Here is a 21,287-nt window from a genome sequence, read left to right on the forward strand (position 1 = left end):
CATGCGAACTAAGTCTAGAAGGACCAGGTGGCATGATGTAGCAGGAAACCATCCAGTTTTATCAATATCAAAAAGATGGAAAATGGGTCACAGGTTTGCTGTTTGGAGGTGAGCTGCTCTATTAAGATTACTGGTATTGGACTATTGTGAGATCCCAAAATAAACTTATTTTGGTTGTTTATTACAGTAAGTAGCCTTCCTGATCAATAAATGCTGTGTGAGATTGTCTTTCTCTAGAAAGCTTTCTCTGTGTAGTCAGCGAAAATGGTTGCCACTAGCTCCAGGCTGACCTGGTTCCAACAGAAAGAAAGCTTCTATCTCTCTCTGCCCACATATCAATGCCCAAACAGCTCTGATTATCACTGACCTATGGACCGATTATGGTGTCTTAGGTGATGAAACCCTGTGACTTAGTGGTTCTGAGCATGAACTCTGAAGCCAGACTGCTTGGATTAGCATCCAGGCTCTGTCACTTTCTTCCTGGAGTATGTTGGGCTGGCTACTTAACTTCCCCATGCCTCAATTTCCCCATATGTAGAATGGAAATAATAATACACCCTGGCATTATTGTGAGGAGAAATTCAGTTAATATCTAAAGAATTTAGAACAGTGACTGGTGCACAGGAGTATAATCACTTCTACACATTAGTCCAGCCGGGTCATCTGTCCACTACTGTGGCTAACGGTGTGTACCTGCTGGCAGATGTTGTCATTGAAAGAAATACCAGGAGTAGAAATGTTTTGCAGTGTATCAAGTGCTTTTTATAACTATTTTCTCATTTTACTCTTTCCTCAGTCCTACAAGGAGGTTAGAGAGGACACAGAGGCTCAGCTAGCCCTTGACCACATAATTAGTAAACAACAGCGATGAATCTTGAACCCGGCACATGGGAACATTCCAAGATACCCTGAGTGGTATGGATATCCCTGAAGAGGTGGTAATTGCAGACACAGGCTGGCCTGAGCAGCTTGATAATGCCACTGGATAATGCAACCCTTTGCAATCTGTGATTTGAAGTAATCCTCAGGAAATTATTTAGTGGGCGCTGGGAGGCACCATTCTCTGTACTTTAGGGATCTGGCATCTAGAGGCACACAGGATTGTGTTCTGCTCCCATCTGTTTAGGTGCTCAGAGGCTTGATATTTGGGGTGGCCATGGTGCTTGATCTCTGGGGATACTCCCTGCTGTTTGGAAGTCTATATAGAATCTCATTAACTAAGTAACACAAACAGATTGGAAATACAAAAGAGTCTGGACACAAAAGACAATCTCTAACTCAAATGTGACTTTGTCGTCTCCCTCCTTTTTTAAGAGTCTGAATGCGGCTAACTCACGTCAATTAATTTATACAGAGCATAGAGAATCTTTAGACGAGGCCAGTGTAACTAGAAGTTAGTGGCAGGAACATAGACATCCAAAGAGATCTATTTTGGTTTTGTGGTTTTTGTGTGAATATTAGGTTGATTTTTCCCTCAGGACTCACGAAGGCAGGTAGACATAAAACACAAAAAAAGTTAATATGCTCGGAGTCGGCCTTAAATTAGGGGATAAGGAAAGGTGAAAGTTACTTGTAGAGAATGCCTTAGAGCTGTGTGACAATGTGGAGTGTGTTAGACTATAGGGAGGCCTTCCCTTCCTTCTTCCCCCATATCACATGCTGCTCCACTAATCAAGAGATGGAGACGATTTCCTTTCTCCTTGAATCTGAGCTGGCCTTGTGACTTACTTTGGCTAGTAGATTGGGCTAAATGACAGTAAGCCAATTCTAGGCATATCTTTTAAGAAGCTCGGCAGCTTTTCCTTTCCCTCAGGAACGCCAGATGACATACTATAAAGAAGCGGAGTGTAGACTACCGTAGGAGGAGTGACTGCATGGAAAGAAACAACACAGAAGAGCACTGAAATAGAAGACATGTGTGTGAAGTCATCTTGGCCCTTCTAGCCCAGCCTGGCTGGTAGCTGAAGGCAACTGAGTTAGTGAACCCAACCTACGCCATGTGGAGCAGAAGTGTCCTACCAAGTCCCAACTCAATAAAGTGTCTGACCCACAGACTGGTGAGACAGAGTAAATCATTGTTGCTTTAGTCAGTAAATGTAGGGGTGGTTTGTTGCAGGGCAATAGATCTTCCTGTAACATGGGGTATCCCTCAGTAACCCCTGAAGTAGCCCTTGACTAGCCTGGCTTATATTCTTGACCTTAATCCCAGAATGATGACAGTGGAAAGTCAACCAAAGCAAGTGAATGTTGTAGAAGGGTAGTAGTATTTTCCAAGAGGGAACCCTTAAGCTTACAGCCCCTTTCCATTTTCCTCTTTGGAAATAACATCCTTGGATCACTGGATAATGGCATTTGCTGAATCCATACAAGTGAATCCCAAATCGTCATTAGATTCCATTTAGAAAGTACTTACTGAGCCCCTTGTTTGTACCAGGTTCTCTCCTCAGAATTGGAGGCACAGCACTGGACATGAGAGAGGGCCTCTGCTCTAATGAAACTTAGATTCCAGTAGAGGAGCCAAAGAAAACATTATAAATATAACTGAAATGGGATGCACAAGGAGCAGAAAGTGGGCAAGTTTCTGGGAGGAAGTAAACTTTAGGTTGAGACTGGATGAGTAGAATTAGCCAGGTGGAAAGGTTAAGGAAGGTGAAGGGAGGAGTGGGGAGCCAGACAAGGAGAGGCATCAGGAAGATCAACAAAGATAGTCACCGGAGTGAGAAGGACTGGGCCCAACTCTCCATAGCTAAGGGGGCTGTTGTCACACAGTCTGCATGGGTTTGCTGTACTATGCGGTCATTTCCAGGCTCCCCTTTGTTTTCACTCTCCTTCTATAATCAAGACCCATTCAGAAACTTGAATGATGGTGTGGTTGTTTCTTTCTAGTCCAAACTTCTTTCCCTTCTTGATATAGGTTCTGCTCTGACTCTCTCGGCAACTCAGGTCGCTTGATTTGCCCATTTAGCCAGGGTCTCATGGGCTCTGCTTACAGTGATCGCATGACCAGCTTTTCCTTTGGTCTTGAGTACTTAAACTTTTATTGTTTCCCTGACCTCTGTCTCCTTTTCGAATGAGCACATGTAGACTCATTCTTATTCTCTCTTTCTGTCTGTCTGTCTCTCTCATTCTCTTTAACACACACACACACACTCACTCACACTGGTATCAACAATATCTTTTCAAGTCAAGAGTTCGTGCTCTCTCTTTTTCTTTTCAAACCACTAGGGTTCACCTTTTGAAAGGTTATAGTTTTCTGGGATTCTGCCCCCACCCCCCCGCAACCTCCTCCCCCCAAGTTATCAAACAAGGGCTCTATTACTTACTCAAGATTATGAATCAATAAGTCACCTTTCTTATCTGAGATTCAGTTTCATCATTTATAAACTGGTAAAAATAATACCTGCCCCCCCCCCCAAAGAGTTATTATAAGGAATAAATGTTCTGATACTCATGAAAATGCTATTCAAATAGTTTTCTTATTACTCTTCCTGGTCAGGGAATCCTAAGTAGCCTATGTCTGATAAAGCATGATTCATGATATTGAAAAGGTTAGAACGACAACTGCAACAAAACACATCAGCAAGGTGGAAGCTGGTTGATATGAAAGGCAGCTTCAGCCTCAGACAATGATTATAGATTATTTGGTGAACATTTAAAGGCTGGGGACATTGGACAATACGCTTGTTGTGTGGTCACAGTGGCACTATACAGATGGCAGGAAGTTAGCGAATACATCCTCCTTCTGTGGATGTCATGGTGGTGATGATGATCGTATCAAAAGTCATTGCACATGTGATTGCAGATGCATGTAAGTGCTGGTGATGATTGCAGAGATTTAGCCATTTTTCTAATGATGCTCTCTGAGGTCATCTCATAGCTAGATGCACTGATGAGTGGGCAATTATTTTCCACTGATCTGCTTCTACTCTTGGGTTTCCAATTTACTTCCTGACTGCAGAGCTAATCAGCAGATATTTACAGTGGAATCTTGCTTGTTGGCTGAACGCTGAGCCTGGCAGCTGTGTCTGGAGGGCCACAGGCAATTAAACACACGGCTCTCTTTCAATGAATCAGTTTTCCAGGGACTCAGTGATGGGCTGATGTCTTATGAAATAATCTTGTGGGTTTGGACAGAGGACAATGAGCCTCATGATTCAAGACACATGACTACCTTAACTGTACAGTTACATTTCCAGGCAAATAACGAGAAGAGTCTTAAGGAAAAACCAGGTGAAACAGGATAATGACTGCTTCATCTAATAACATTCACCCTCAGTCTTTCAGACATCTCTAGTGGCAGTTAAAGCTCCTGGAGAAAGTATACTGAGCTTTTTATACTGCTACGGTGCAATTTAGTGTCAGGCAGGGTGTCATGTGGGGTCTCTGGTCCCACTACCCGCACAAGAACACAGGATATGGCTAGGCCAAAAAGGAACACCCACGGATCCGTGGGTAGGGGAGTCATACCACTATATTCTCACTGGCGGCTGGGTTGGAGACACAGGAAGCAGGAGCTGCTCGATCCACAACCTGTCGTCCGCTTCTCTGCCAACTGACCCCACTTGCTAACTGCAATCTGCCCTTACTAGCTCAGCCATGGCAGTTATATCAGTGGCTAATGGCTGACCCAGAACAGCTGATGGCCAACTAGTCACAGCTGATGGCCATCTACTACCCGAGCCGGCCCCGTTCCATGTGAGGCCGAGAGCCTGGAAACTGCTCTCCTGGCTCTGTCCCCACATAGTTAGTAATATGCTTCAATAAATTAACTAGTGTTCTGGTGACAATTCACATCCTGCTTTATTTTAAAGTAATCTTCATTTCTCTGGGCTGTATAACAGAGCTGCAATGCTAATAAAATAATAACCCCTGGTTTAGCCTCCATAAACAAAATCACTAGAACTTTAGTGGTGCCCATTATCTCAGACTGAAACATAATTTTTTTTCAAGGGCATCTGGGATACGACCTGTACTCACTAGTTGTTGATATTGCTCCCTCCCTCTATTTCTATCACCCTTATTGGGGCTCCTGGTGTCTGGGAGATGAGGCTGTTTGGTGTCTTGGCCAAAAGCTGGTCTAGGAGTCAAAGGGTGGGTTTATGTCCCAGCTCAGCTGTGGGGCCCTGGGTGACCACCCACCTAGATCCTCTGTGCTCAAGATTGGTTCACAGTCTCTTCTGTTCTCTTTACAGTTTTGCCCTTGGCAATCTCACAGCTACAGCCATTAGTCTGCATAGGTTCAATAATTCAACTTCATTCAATAAATGTTTACTGACTGCTCGCTATATGCCAGGCACTGTTCTTGCTACTTGCGGAAACACACACACACACACACACACACACACACACACAGCAGAAGATGGACAATAAACAGTTAACAATAATTCGATAAACAAAGAAAATACGTAGAATGCCAGAGGGTGATAATTGCTGGGAAGAAAAACATAGCAGGGAAAGGAGAATCAGTGAAAGGTGACATCACTGTTGTTTGCAAGAGAGGGGTTGGAGGAGGCCTTGATGAGAAAACGATGTTTGAGGAAAGTCATAAAGGAGAGAAAGGAGTGAGCCATGAATATCATTGGAAAGAAAACGCTCCAAGCAGAGGTAAGAGCCAGGGCAAAGGCTGGGGTGTAGACGGAGTGAGCCTGGGCAGGCCTTTGTGAGGACTTGGGCTTTTACTCTGAGAAAGAAGGGTGGGGCGCCATTGCAGCGTTTTAGCTGAAGAGCGATCTGAGTTATGTTTTAGAAGGATTACATTGCCTGCTGTGTTGAGAATAGATGGCCGGGGAGGAGGGAGGTTTGCAAAAACAGAAATAGCCAAACCTGTTAAGAGGCATCTACCATAATCAGGACAAAAAGTGATCGTTGTTTGGACCAAATAATCAAATTTTGGTTGATTTTTAAGGCACTACCAACAGGATGGGCAGGAAGACTCCCAAATACACGTTTCCAGTTGGTTTCTCTCCCAAGTGCCAGTCCCATAATTTTAAACTGTGCCTGGGCAACCCCATCTGGATATCTTTTTAATGCTCTATAATGCCCCTAACCTCCTGCCACTCTAACCACCTCTCCTCTTAATAGCTTTCCTCCTGCACATAGAACCTTAGAACCACATGAAAGTCTTCCTCACTCTCACATGTAATAGTTGTTAATTCTAAAGATTCTGCACTGCCATTTGAATCCATACTTCCTTTCTAGCCCTAGTACCATCGCTGTAGTCAGACTGCCCTATCTCCCCCTGGAGGGCTTATCCTGGGCAAGGCGCTGCTGGAGATGTAAGGAGGTGTTGAATGTATTCCCAGCCCTCAAGGTGGCTAGTTAATAATGTGATGAGGCCATAGTGAGATAGGAAGCCTCCAGCTGGTCACACAGCAGACTCACAAGGCTTGGACCCCCATCCACTGATCACACTGGGGAGAGAGATGGCACTTACAGCACCCACAAATGCTAAGTTGGCACAGGAAGGCTTGAGCAGTATCACATCTCTATTAGATCCTAGCTCTTGCTGAATGCTTCCTTGACCTGCAGCTTAAAAGACCCACAGTCACTATCCCAGAGAAACAGGACTTGCTCTAGTGGAAAGTCTGTAATTTGGGGACGTACAGAACCCAGAGCTTGAGTCTCACCTATTTTCTCCAGGCCTTTGATGAGTTGCTTAATTCTCTCCAAGCAGGATTCCTGGAGTTTAAAGATAATAAATATAAAATGGCTTGTGCAGAGTCAGCATTTGATAAACAGTAATGAATATCATATGCCAATTCTTCCCCCTTTTGATTCACTTTTTATAGTACCACTAGATTCATTTTCCTAAAACATAGCTCTTGGATTGTTACATTGCCTGCATGGTAATTTACCTTTTAAATAAGTCTCAGGGTAGTAAATGTAATGTATGTATATTTTTAAACTTTAATATATATTTCTCTTTAAGTCTTTGACATCCTTGAGGCTTTTCACTAATAGAAATCACCCTTTCTTCCTTTAAAAACAAGCAACTGGAAGAAAAGTGTTTTTTACCTTCTGTTTAGATAATTCAGTAAATTTGAAAGTATTGATTATATGCCTGAAATGTCCTTGGGTGGGAAATAGGAGTGTTACAAAGATGTAACATTTATCTCTTGCTTTCAAGGGTCTTATAGTCCAATGGGAAAGACTATATTTATATACGAAACCATTAGAGTAATATAACTGCAATGAGATGATCATTTGGAAAAATTAAAGAAGGCTCTATGAAAACCACAGAAGTCACAGAGTACCAAAGATGGAGTAGATTAGGCTATGTGGAAGGTGGGGAGAGGAAATTCCAATTTGGATCAATAATGCTCTGTTCTGTTATCTTTAACTCTCTGTCTATTTGCCTACTGAATGTCTTATTCTGAAAATTCTGCATGGACACTGACACACTCTATCGAATTCAGAAATTCATTTTGGTGCCTTCATGCACCCCCTCCTGCAGAAGCCCTCTGCAACAGCTAGCTAGGGAATTTCTGCTCTCCCTGTCATTTACTGCTATCCCTCCACCCCCGAAAGTAGGACCTGCATTAGGCAAACAAAGCCTGATAAAGAAGCTGGGGTCACATATCAGCTTTTCTTTCCTCTGGGAGTTTTTAAACACCCAAGTAAAGCAATTTTCACCATGGAAGCCAAACAGCTTTAGTTGAGAGTTTGAAGTCAGAAGATTCCTATTATGCAATTTGTTCCCACTGTTTTTCTCACTTCACATTGGAATGTTGATCTTAAGCAACTGTTTCTTCCACAGAAATACACAGGGCATCTTTTCACACAATATTCCTTTTTGTTTCATTTGGCTGAGTAGCTTTGTAAAAGGGAATTTAGAACTTGTCAACTGAATCTTGGTTAATCTCACTTGAGCTTAAAGAGACCAGATTACTGTTTCCCTTCCTTTTCCTAGAAGTGAGTCCTAAATCCAGTCTTATTTCACACTTGTTGGACACAGTCTGGGTCCAAAGATGGCACTTTGAAAGTTAGCAGAAAGCTCTTTTCTTAAAACCTAATGGCGCCCTCAAGTGGCATATTCCATTTCAAGTTCTTGAATCTAATGGCAACCCTTTCAGAAGCTTTGTTTCTTAGAAATTGGAGAACGTATTTTTTCAATAATCAAAGCTATCAGTTAGTTTTATTATCTTTTAGATGACTATTCAAATTTTCCCTTATTAGCCTTGATCCCTGGAGCACTGGAGATATTTCTTTGCTACCTGCTACATGAGAATAAAACTTAGATGCACATATCAGTGCTGTAGAGGACAGTTAATAGTTTCTAAGAACATTCTCATGGGAAGGGTGAGTTGGCTGTCAGAATTAGTGATTCATGCTGAGTTGAATTTTAAGCAAGGTGGGGATGGGGTACTTGAAAAAACAAGTAAATGCTTTGAACCTAAGTGTAGTGTGTTCTTCCTCCTACACATGCAATTTCAATTTCAAGAAGGTACAATAATTTATGCTTCACAAGATAATAAATAGCACTGAATTCTTTGGTTTTCTCTGAAATGTCAGTGGTCAAGTTACTGGTGGGATGAATGAGCCACTTTGGTCATTATTTTTGAAGGCTGACTTTGAACATAAAATCTTTGAAGCATTCTAAGTAGATGGATTCAGAGCTTCCCACAGGCTGGCAAACCATTCACCAAACCTCACATGCTCCAGTGCAATCGGAGTCAGGAGGCTGGTAGAAGACAGAGGAAGGCCAAGGCCTGTGGCTGGGCAGCCCAATATCTGTTTCATGTGTATTTTAATACCCAAGGAATCAGCTCCCTCGAGGCTGGGAAGCACTGAACCTTCCCTCACTCTAATAGGCTGAGTGATTTGATCACACTCAGCACAGGCCTAGCCTGGCACATGTGATGGTCTGGGAGGGTAAATTGCTTCACACAACATCAGTCAGGGGAAGGACCCAGAATGAGTCTCAGGCTTACACTCTCCCAATAATATTGGCATTTTATAAAGACCCCACGGAAAGGCCACAGCAATTATCTGAGAGCTTAAGGAATAAGAAGAGTTTTAATAATGTCCCTTCATTGCTTTGAGAATAAAGGGTCAGTGCCAATAGGGTGTCATGAGATTTACGCACAGGTAAGGAAGGCCATTGGTTTCATAGATACCAGAAGGATTTTGTTTTTGCTAAGCTCATTGATGTTCCCTGGACAGCAGAGATGATGCCACTCTGCCAGTTACGGGAGTGCAAGTTGCCACACTGACTTTGTAGATGAAAAGAAGCTGGACGAGCCAAGAAAAAGAAAGTATGAATTTAGGAAATATTTAGTTGGCACTACAGAGAGAGTTCTCTGGTTCTCATGCTCGCTCTTCCCTGAAGTGCACTCTTGCCACACAACACTGTTTTCACAGAGTTAAGAGACTGAACAGTTGTAGGGGTTTGATCATGAAGGGAGAAGCCTCAGGCTCTTTATACTTTCACATAAATTCATGTGTGTGGGGCGAGGGGACAGCACACATAAAGGACAGCACATCCCTTCTAGCTTTTCCTTAGAAAGCTGAGCAGACAGGGGGCAAAGGATTGAGACCAAGAGACACTCATTGGAATGTAAGCTCATGATTCACCTTGGTCACTGGAGGGCACCCCTGTGCAATTATCATGGCCCGCAAGGCCAGCTGACTTCAGGTCGTACAGATGCAGCTCCAGATGTATTGCAGGATTTCTCAACCTCAGCACTATTGATATTTTGGACCAAATAATTCCTGTGGTGAGAGGGCTGCCCTGTGCATTGTAGCATGTGTAGCAGCATACCTGGCCTCTAACCACTAAATGTCGTTAGCCTGGGCCCCTTGCCCCCAGTCATGACAAAAACTATCCCCAGACATTGCCAAATGTCCCCTGGGGGCAAAATCACACTTGATTGACAAGCAACGGTATATTGAATATTGGGTCTAGGCATCAGTCAGTCCATTGTCCTAAGCCTCAAATCTCCTTTCCCCAAAATCTTGTTTATCCTGGGTCAGTGGACAAATGCGTTAAAAAACACAAAAGTTGCTCTGGCCACCATCTGCCATCATTTCCCAGTGAAGCCCCAGATACAGGGCTCCCAGTTTGATGTGATATAGGTGTACATCCGGCCTTCTCTCTGCCCTGTCTGTCCCCCTCTCCTCAAAGCCTTGTCCTCCAGCTCTGATGACAAGTGCAGACTATTATGTAGGAGGTGAGGCATTTTGTTAGCTAATTTATACTAAGCTTTGTTTTTCATCTGGAATACTTCTGCGTCACCACACTGAGGGATAACACATTTAAATTGAGAGAATTGCCTCATTTTAAATCTAGTAGTTGAAATCTAGTAGGTGTAGTTTAAATCTAGTAAATGCATCTCTAACAGCAGAATTCCAGGCACGATAGTGGAATCTGCAAAATGGGGATATTAATACTATTTATCTCATAAAGTTATAATGAGGGTTAAATGAGTAAAGCACTTAGTGCCTGGCAAAAAAGTAAACACTGTTAAAAATACTAGTTGTTGTTGTTATTATTATTATTATCTATCTAATAGACGTGTTTGGGAAGAGGTAAGCTAGCCTATCAACTTCCTGTAAAAGTATTCTTGTCTGTAACATTTATCCTCCATGCCGTGTCCAAATACCTGGGATAGACCCACCCATAGAGTAGAGTTCAATGTTGAAAATGGATCCACTTTGAAATCTTCCCCTTTGAAGTGACTTTTGGATGTTCCATCAAAAATCAGTGAATAAGCGAATGCATGAACTATAAAGAAAATGGAAACAAGTTTCCAGTTTTTGTGTGTGTGAAGCACCTATACATACATGCAAGGTACCATGACACTATCTAGAATATCAGACATAATTGTATAATTAATAAACATGTGGGCCCAGGAGGGTGTAATGAAAGTAGAGGGGAGTATAAGGTATGTGGGAGTGACGAGGAAGGAGACGTAGCAGTCCCACATAGCAGTTTACCGGGGAGGGTACTTGGGGACTGGTGGGTTGAGTATCCTGAGCCTTTATTTTGGGTGCTGGGATGTTATTGTGTAACCAGGAAGCAGCTGCCCCTCAGTCAGAGTCCCAGACTCTGTGCAGTGGAAGTTTCACATGTGCCATTCTCAGAGCAACATCTGTAGAGTCTGAAACCTCAAACTCATGCAAAGACCAAGCAGCCTTTTCTGAACCTTCCAGTCATGCATTCACTTTCTTGATGGGCTCTGCAAAGTGCTCCATGGAAAGTAAATGAACTAAATCACAAATTTTGCTGAGCTGGAGAAATCAGAGCCATCATAAAAGTACATAGCTGTTGCCTAATTTTCTTAGTCCCTTCTGATTTAAGCAAAGGGATGAGTGTTGCGTGTGTGTGTGTGTGTGTGTGTGTGTGTGTGTGTGTGTGTGTGTGTGTGACAGAGAGAGAGAGAGAGAGAGAGAGAGAGATACAAAAATTGATTGCCAATTGCTTTATATTGGAAGGAAGATGAGGACTACCCATGAGTGACGAGCGCTAGGGTTTACTTCTATTTTAGCAGCAGACAGTTGATTATATTGTCTTTGGATTAATTTAATTTACTTTAAAACAATTTGTATAAGCTGTGATTTTTGTGTACAAGTTAACCCCAATCTTCATCCTTTAATAACCTTTGAAACTCACAGGGCTATTAACTAGTTATACAGAATCCTAAACAGAAATCTAAAACTCAAGAGTAGATTTCTTGACACTTAACATACGTATTCTTATTGCAAGAAAACCCAAGAGGGTATGTTAATTATCATAAGAGAATGTGGGATAATTTTAAGTGGTGAAATTCACGGTGTGAGATAGCATTTGATGGGGAGTATTGTACAGGACGCCTTGTCCTTGAATGAACAACGTTGAAGAATCTTGCCAAGCCCAAGACTTCAATAACTGCTTTCCAGATCTAAAATCACTTACCCTGCTTCTACTGGCCACGATGGGACTTTGTCATTGAACTTGACCACAGAGATGGGCATTCACTCACCTTGGGATGGGCCTTTCATGTAAAGGTGATCATGTGAACAGGGCAGAGAGTGGGACCTCTTCTGCCACACACAGGCTGTGGGACTGAATTGTGACTTTGGGTAGAATTTGTCCCTTTCTTTATTCTGCAACCAGGTAGAGAGCTCATGGTGAAGGGAATGTCTAACCCAACCCACTTAGAACCAACAGAGGATCAGCCTCTGATATTTACCCAAACAGAACTGGACATTTACTGAATGGCCAAATGGACTTTGGCCAGTTTGCAACAGTGTAAGCAGCCCTCCTAGGGCAGCTCTGGGGTGGGGATTCTGGTCAAGACATTTTTGTTCAAAAGTCTCATTTGGGAATACAGGCTTCCCGAGGAGGGAGGACACTAGGCTCCCCACTCTGTGAAGTCAATGGTGAGTGAGCCATCATCAGGAGGGTCCCTTGAATTCAATGAAGAGCCACAGAGCAACGGTCTCTCTGGACAGATGCTGTGAGTTTGTCAGTAGTTTCTGGGCTACTCCTTCATCAGATGACATTTTCCAAGCAGCTGAAGATGGTAGATGCCTAGCAGATGCTCTGGCAGAGTGTTTGGCACAGGGCTGTGGGTATGGGAGGCAGCAGGGCATCATGCCTAAGGCTTTGGTTTCAGTGGGACTTGGCTTTTAGTCCTGAAGTTCTTACGAGTAGCAGTGGAAGAGAAACAGGAAGGAGATTCACTCCTCATCCTATAGGTTCTTGAGTCAGATCTCCCTCTAGGTAAGTGTTCTTCTTTCTCATGACATAGAACAGAAGCTGTCACCCAATTGCTGAATCGGAAGGAGAGATGATGGGGTTACGGGGCTAGAGGAATGAGAGAATTGCAGGTATATTTTAATGGTGTCACTTGAAATACAGCCTCCCACAGTTTTGACAACTGTTCCTGTAACTCTGTGGCCTACAGGGGACTCCTGTATGGCCCATGTTGATGGACTCATCCTGAATCTCATCTTGGCTCAAGGAAGTGTCTCCCACTGCCCTGAGTCTCCAGAGCCATCTCTCATAGGAAACAAAAGGAAAGTCCTTCTGGCTCCTCTCTGCTCTAACTTTCTTCCTTCACTTTAAGGCCTTGCTCCCAGGTGCTGTGGGAGGCCAGTCCTTGCAGTGGCTCTCACTGATCGGTGTTTCTGTAGGGGACCTTGAGGAGCAATGTACTTAGGGTGGCTGTCTAGTGTGGGGTTGACTTTTCCTTATTACTCCACTCCACACATATCTGGTATCTTGCTGTTCCTCAGAGCTTCACAAACTGCTATTTAGAGAAAGGAAATAAACTCTAGTAAAATGATGGGTTGCTGATGTTTGCTTAGGAAGTGCTGCAATCTCTTTAAAAAGTATGTAATCACCATTCTTTCCATATGGCCTTTTGAAGTTTGCTAATTTATGACTACAGTATTTCCTATCCTCTGGTGAACCCTAGATTTCTCCTCCCCCGCCTACCATAAGGGCCCTCATCCCCACCTGTATGTCACAAAAGTCCCACCACAGCCCTTCTCACAAGGCAATTCTCAGCTGGGGGGAGGGGTGTGTGTCTTAGGTTGTATCAGTATGTGAAGGAAAGTCTGTCATTTTGATGTGTTAAGGATCTGAGCTGTTGTGCTCACCCAACTTCTAAGCACTTCCACCCCTCCTTCCGGCAGAGCAATCCTCGCTGTAAATTCTCAGGCTGTGGTCTTCTTTTCCACAGAGGAGTAAATGAGAGGGAGGTGGCAGAATGTTGGAGGTGAGGACAGGTTACATGGGCCTAACAGGGCATTGGGAGGATGCTAGCTTTCCCTCTTGAGAGATGCCTAAAATCACACACTTTGCTTGTCTTTTTACCTACGTGTCCCACAAGCAGCACTGATGGATATCACTTATCCGCATACTATCCAGTCATCAGAACTTTCAAGTCTCTTGAATTCCTAGCCTTTCACTTCACTTACCTAGAAAATTTCCAACCTTGGGTCAATATTATACTTTGCCTTTTCTGTGTCTATTGCAGGGTCTACAGGAGAAAATGACACAGTTGTGCAGGTTGACAAAATGCTACTCTCTCTCTCTCTCTCTCTCTCTCTCTCTCTCTCTCTCTCTCCCCATCTCTCTCTGTGTCTCAATTATATTGTGACTCTACATATGTACATCCAGTCACAATATAATCTATTATTCCAACTGGGACACTGGTGAGAGTGAATAGATATGATGAATAATTACATCAGGACGATAGTAAAAAACCAGGACTCTTTTGTACACACCGGGAGTAATGGTCAACCTATTTATGAACAATTTTACATAACAGGAGGGAAAGGAAGGAAGATAGAACCCAGGATAATTCCAAACCTTCCAGGCCCCTGTTGAACCCACTTATCCTTTGCAGGCACCTTTCATCTATTTCATAGAGAAAATTTACGCTAACAAGCTCAGTTCCCTGCGCTCTGAGCTATAAACTTGCCATATGCCTAAGTCCGTCTTCACCTCCTCTCCTCTTGTTCAGGACAAACTTCCACTGTATCTGGACCCATCACCTCTTGCCTCTTCCAGGACCCACCTCTCGCATCCCCTCTCTCTCCTATAATGTTCCATCCCTCCTTCTCTTTGTTTTCCCACTTAAAAACAAGCTTTAATCCTAAAAATCCCTTTCCTGATATAAGATTCCTCTCCCCCTGCAGTTTTCCTACTCTTCAACTCAAACTCTTTGAAGCACCATCTGCACATGATATTTCCTCTTTGCACCCCATCCATTCAGGGCAGTATAATTTCTGTCTCCTGCTGGGTTATTGAAGCGACTGTCATCAAGGTTAGCTTTATCTAAGTGGCCAAAACCATGGGACAATTTTCCTCTTTAATTTACTCGACTCCTCTTGATGACTTCAGCTTTGTTGAGTGTTCCTAATGAATTCTTTTGACTCCTTCCATTTCCATGGAACTGGACTTTCTGGTTCTCTTGGTGCCTCTTAGGATGCTCATTTGTCTCTCCTCTGTGGTCAGTTGCCACCGGTACAATATGTGAACCACCATATGAAGATATAAAATATTAATAGCTGGCTGTTTTTCCTTCCTGCAGATGGCACCAGAGACACAGGATCGTGAGTAGGAGGGCCGGGAAGGGGCTGTGGAAAAGCTGGCGGTGCTTGCTATTTCTGACTTGAAAATCTTCAGTGCTCTGGATCTGGAAAAGCCACGTGACAGAGGAGTCTTTTTAGTGTGCATTTTTTTCAAGTCTCACCCAGCTGTGGGGCAAAGGTAGGACTGAGTCACATGTGTAACTTGCAAAAGGGGGAGGCCAAATGCAGCGGTAAATGGTTCTTTGGAAAGCAGAGTTCAACAATCTAAAATCAAGGTTCTAGTTCAAAGATTCCCCAAAACAGTTTCCTGTGGCTTCTTATATTTCTTTAACTAGGGTTACCAGAATGAGGCTTTGTGTTAGAAATGCAAGTGAAGCAGAAATGTGTCTTCCTTTCATGAGGCCTGCTGCCTGTTGGCATTGTGTCTGAGCCCCCGGGGCTGTTCAGGGGGGCGGGGGGACAATCTCTTCTTTCCTGGTTGCTGAGACGTCCACAGATGTCCTGTGGACATATAAATGGCCATAAACTACCCTGGACCTTTGGGACTCAGCACAGGGCTTCGCGTGGGCTTGTGTGGAGCAGCTTACCCCCCACAGCTGGCCATGTGGACCCCTAGTCACTTGGTGGGTGGCTTTACATCGAAGACTGTGGCCTGATGGAGGCTTGATTCTGAGTGATGCTACGCAGGAGACGAGGCTGTGAGGAACAGAGGATGCACCAGTTGTGGGAAGGTTACAAGAATTCCCGTTGTGACTACAGACAAGAGCCATCTTTCTGTGTTCTGTGTTACTGAAAAGCCTTTGTAAAAGTTCATTTGTGCAAGGCATCGTGGAATGTCGGAGTTGGCAGTAACCCCAGAAACCAGCGAGCCCAGCCTTCTCATTCTTTTTAATACAGGTTTCGAAAGGCAGATGGTGGTTTTGACCCCCGTAATTGCATCAAGTTATGTGATTCCAAAATTTTTGACATTCTTTCAATATTAAGCTATTCACTGCTGACAGCTAAACGAGAAATGATAACCAGGTGAAACATGAAGGTGTTTTGAAGCTAAATTCTTCACACCATCAGCTTCCAGGACATCCCCCATTTCTTCATTAACCCATTGCCAACTGACTTCTGCCCTCACCTCTACAGAAACGCTTCTTAAGACCTCAAGTCCTCCTTCCTCCTGGGCTCTTACATTGACCCATTCTTCAAGGTCTCACTAGACACCAGAAAGGGCTTTTGTTCCCCTCATGTTCATCATATATGGCCTTTGTTTTTGTTAGGGCCCTTTTGGTGGGATTCTGTCCCTGGCAAGCAAACTAGTGTGGCTGAGTAACTTTTTTTTTAAGTGAAATAAATCTCAGCATCCCTCCCCACCCAGCTGTTTCCTTTTCCCCTTGGTCTTCGCATGTCTGAACAATATTCTTCAAGGAAGGGATATCTCACTTTGCTTAAAAGCAACAGGGAATAATTAGTAATCCACAATGTTGCCTACCATCACGTGCTGATCACATTACATGGATGATCTCATTTAAAACATTCCTATGGACTATACCATGTCCATTTTCCAGATGATGAAATTGAGGCAGAAAGGCTAAGTAACCTACCTTGTTGAGTTGCAGAGCTGGGATTTGAAACTCTCACCATTCATCCAGTCAGGGGTTGTAGCGTCTACATGAAAAGCTGCCTCCCTAAATGATGAGGCTGTTACTATTTAAACTTGGGCCTTGGGTGTTATCTGACCTCGAGGAGACAAGGGAGGTGAAGGAGCCTAGGTTCCTGCAGGGTCAGACTGGCCCCATTCAAGTCCTCTGGTTTCCAAGTCCTTAGCCCCCAAATATGCCACAGCTTCACGTTATTAGCTGTTGGTTCTCTTTTGAGGTGGAATCTCCTAGAAAGTTTTTTTTTTCAATCTTCCTACAAGTTGAGGAAGAGCAGAAAACATGCACTCTTCCCCACTTGGATAACATTTCCCATTTTTTGCTTAGAGCAACTCTCTTGAAATAGTTCCCTTAGGGGTAGGCAGAGCCCCCTGGCCAGGATGGGAGAGTCTGTATGTGCTCCAAGCCGTTGTGCTCCCGTCAGTGTGGCCTAAGCTGTGTGGGCTTTGCAGGGTAGTGAAGGATCTCCTGGTCACTGGAGGTAATTGCTTCAGCTGGACATGGGTCTTTGGTTGGTGAGTAAGTTTGGCTTAGTGAGTAAGGAGTCATCTCCACACGACTTACCAGTCCTGTGACTGCCACAAAATCATTGCATTCTTTTAAAAAAACTTTTTGTTTTCAATTATAGTTGACATTCAATATTGTTTTATATTAGTTTCAGGTGTACAGCCTACTGGTTAGACATTTATATAATTTGTGAAGTGATCCCCTCCCCCCCAATTAATCTAGTATCCACCTGGCACTATACACAGTTATTGCCATATTATGGACTATATTCCCCTACGTTGTAGTTTACATTCCCTTGACTATTTCATAACAACCAATTTGTACTTCTTACTCCCTTCACTTTTTCCACTCATCTCCCCAACCCTCCTCCCATCCAGAACCATCAGTTTGTTCGCTGTATCTGAGTTTGTTTCTGTTTTGGTTGTTCACTTATTTTGTTCTTTAGATTCCACATATATGTGAGACCATTGCATTCGTAATGCCTCTTGGTTGAAAGTTTTGAGAAGCAATCAGCTTTGACATTCTTGTTCCCCAAGGTCATGTCCCTTAGACCAAAAACCCATCCTGGTTCAATCACATGGGGTTAGAAGGTGAGGGGTCATGTAAATCAGACATAGCTGCTCAAGTCGGTCTCATCATCAAAGGTATATGGGTTTGACAGTTCCAGATAAGAGTCTTGGGCCCAGTTTCAAATTCACCTTTGTTAAAATCACTGCTGTACATGTCTCATACCCTTCCTCTATGTTGTTACTTCCTTGAAAGCACGGGATCTAATTCATCTCTCTATGCACCATGACGTCTTTTGTGTGCCTTTTGCATTTGGGAGAGTTCAATAAATATTTATTAAATTCATTCATATCTTTATTCTTATACTTTCATTTCTGCGTACCTTTAGTTCTCCATATTCATTCTTTGCTATCTATATTTTCATTTCTGAGTGAACAGAATTCAGGTTAAAATATGAATAAAATAATCCTTATTGCTGGGATATGGCAGGTGAGTGTCAGCAAAATGACTGAATTTGATTGTGACCCCTACGTAGATGGACTTTTCTGGCCAGACACTACAAAGAAACATCCTTAGAGTCACCGTACCCATAACTGGGCTTTCCCTAACAACTGCGTATATTAATTTCTCATTATTTTAAAACCATCTTAACTGCTATGGAAATTGGCTGGAGATGGCATTCAATCTTTGAGTATTTAAGTAATTTAAGTAATAATTTACAGAAGAGAAGCAAGTAATACTCTGCAGGGAGATAATTCCTAGTCTTTTTTTGACATTTTAAATGATTTTTCTGAATTAAAAGCCCCAAGTTTATTAGCAATCACTGCCTTGGTCTGAGTAAAATCCCAAAATTCCAAGTATCTCTGTGTGATAATTAAAAGAGTTCTATTTAAATGGCACAGCTGTCCTGATGCCAATGACGACAAATTAGAATCATAACATTGTGAGCCTGAAGAGAGTTTACAGATCATTTAATCCATCCCTTTCATTTTACAGAAGAGGAAATTGATGCTAATATAGTGTCTATGACTTGTCACCCATCTAGAGGCAGAGCTACAACTCCCACCCACCTGATCCAGGGTTCTTCAGCCTCAAGAAAGTCAGCACTACTGTGGGCAGTGGGGAGATGCTGGAGATTACTAACATGGTGTGATACTGAGATTTATAATGAGACATATATTTAGTTCAGTTTATGTGGAGCTGTAAATGGTGAGCGAGCCATAGTGGCTAAGAGTAACAGGTTTGTGCACAGTCTGGAAAATTGATCCTTTTTTGTGTGGCTCCCTTTTTAGCTGCTTGTCAGCCCAACGGAGTGCTCGTTTCTTGCTTGCCAGTCAGACAACACTGATAAAGTGCATGGTATTTTTGGGGGGAGGGGAAAGGACACAAAGGAACTAGAAAACATAGATGAGTGAGGCAGGGGTAGAAATTCCACCAAACCAGGCAGCTTTAAGGATTCTTGCAAGGGGCTTGGGGATCCCTAGCCAGACTCTTCAAGCTACTCTGAAATCCTGTCCTAATTTAGTTTGAAGCTAAAGAACCCACAGAGGAGAAAGGAATTGTATGACATGAGGCACTTGACTCATCCACAGTAGGCACAAAACCATTTCAGATCTCAGTGGGATCTGTCTGCTTCTTTGGCCCTTGGCTCTATGCTAGGACCTCAAAAAAACCTTAATTAATCCTCACACCAACTCTAGGAGGTAGGAACTATTGTTATGCCCATTTGCAGATAAGAAACAATGTGGCAGTCATGGTATCAAGGCCCTGGGAGCCTAAGGGACTTGTCCTGGGACACTCAGGTAAGATGGATACAAAGCCAGTGGCCATATGCTTAACTATGACATGGCTGCTTCTAGATCAGAAAGTCTCAAGAAGCTCCTTCCAACTCCAACACTTTTTAGTTTTGTGATATCTAAGTATGGGGAAGAGGGTCCCCCAACTATCCACATTAAGGAGCAGGTTACTATTGTGGGCAAGAAGAGCTCAGTCCTGCAGGAGACTGTTCAGAACCCCCTTCAGAGGTGTCCCACTCTAGAGGTAGGAAGCGTGGATATTTTTCCACCAAGTTCCTTCTGTCACTGGTTGAGAACTGCTCCTGTGAGAATTCACTTTTGCCTGCCTTGGGATTATATGGGCAACCATACATGGGCCAAGCATGTTCCTAGACCTAGAGTAAGCCCCCATGCAGATAGCTGCAGGAACTCGCAGAAGCAAGTCAACAGTATGAGTGCGAAGGCAATCTGAACTGGGGACAGACAGTATCCTTGGCATTCATGCTACAAGTCCAGTATCAGTCAGCTAGACGTCTGCTCCTTATCTCAGAGCTTGCAAATTTATGGCCTGCAGAACATACATGGGAATTAGTGTGATATAAAGCATGGTTGGATTAAAGATAATTACAAAGCTCTTTTGGTCCCAAGTAATGGAACCCAATCTGCGCCAGCTTAGGTTAAAGGGGACTTCACTGACTCATGGAACCAAATTCCAGAAAAGATAAGGGAAGAGCTAGCACCCCAGCCCATGCTGTACATCTTCGCTCTGTCTGCTCTCTTTTCTTATTATGGTCTAGCTTCTTTGAAACAGCAGGAGACTTGGCTACCTATAGCTTCCCTTCTTCCCTTCCAGAAAGGAGCAGACCCTCTTCCCTTAGAAGCCTCCCTGAAAGTTTCAAATTGGAACTGACTGGCAGGGCTCTGCATCAAGTGCCATCCCCTGACCAATCACTGTAGCCTGGAAAGGTCATGAGAGTTGACGGGCAGCTCCCATTTTCTGGTGGGGGGCACATGGTGGGGGGCAGGATGAGTGGAGGAAGTAAGAAACAGTTCACCTAGAGAAGGAGTGTGAGGCTCCCAGGAGAACGGAGGGCTGCTGGGCGGAGGAAACATGTCTGCTGAGGAGTGAAACAAATCATAGATTATCTGCTGAAGAAAAGGTCAAACTGGATTCTATGCTTAGAAAGCTCTTTATTACAGAACTCAACTAAGGAAGGGCAAATGAGCTAATCTTTAATTTTATTAGGAATAAAAAATGTCACTAGCATTGATTGCATTTTTAGCACATGCATTGGCATTTTGTCAAACACTAATGTTGCAGAGAACACACAGAGGGGGAAACGTGGCCCAAAGAAGCTGATCTAGAAGGCCCTGGACTCTTTATCAGTCAAATCCAGTTTTATCAGAAGCCTCAGACCTGGGTGAGGCTTCTGCCTTCTAGGATTATGTGTCCCAAATCAGGCTGTGAGAGTTTCTGCACATGACTCTTGGCCTTGAATGATTCATCTGATAGATAGTTGCTCCCCAAATTCAATGAACTACTTTGAGGGACTGTGGGGACAGTTTCCAGGCTCTCGGCCTCACGTGGAAAGGTGTTGGCTTGGTTATTAGAGGGCCATCAGCTGTAATCAGATGGCCATCAGCTGTTACCAGTTAGCCATTGGCCACTAATATAATTGCCATCGCTACTCTAGGGGGTTGGAGGATGGTGGATTGCAGCTAGCAAGTTGGTTGGCAGAGCAGATGGCAGATTGCAGCTCCTGCCTCCTGAGTCTCCAACCGAGCCGCCAGGGAGAATATAGTGGTATGACTCCCCTATCCATGGCTC

General features: G+C 43.5%; 1 protein-coding gene across 1 annotated transcript in view; it reads left to right on the forward strand.

Moving 5' to 3' along the window:
- Positions 1–19,529: 19,529 nt before the first annotated feature.
- The window catches only part of LOC109453391 (chondroitin sulfate proteoglycan 4), a 56,674-nt gene continuing 54,916 nt past the window's right edge, over positions 19,530–21,287 (forward strand). The window contains exon 1 of the mRNA XM_074329209.1: positions 19,530–19,724. Coding sequence (XP_074185310.1) covers positions 19,530–19,724 — 195 coding nt within the window. The remainder of the gene's footprint in view (positions 19,725–21,287) is intronic.

This window comes from Rhinolophus sinicus, linkage group LG03, assembly GCF_036562045.2.
Source record: "Rhinolophus sinicus isolate RSC01 linkage group LG03, ASM3656204v1, whole genome shotgun sequence".
Lineage (NCBI taxonomy): Eukaryota > Metazoa > Chordata > Mammalia > Chiroptera > Rhinolophidae > Rhinolophus > Rhinolophus sinicus.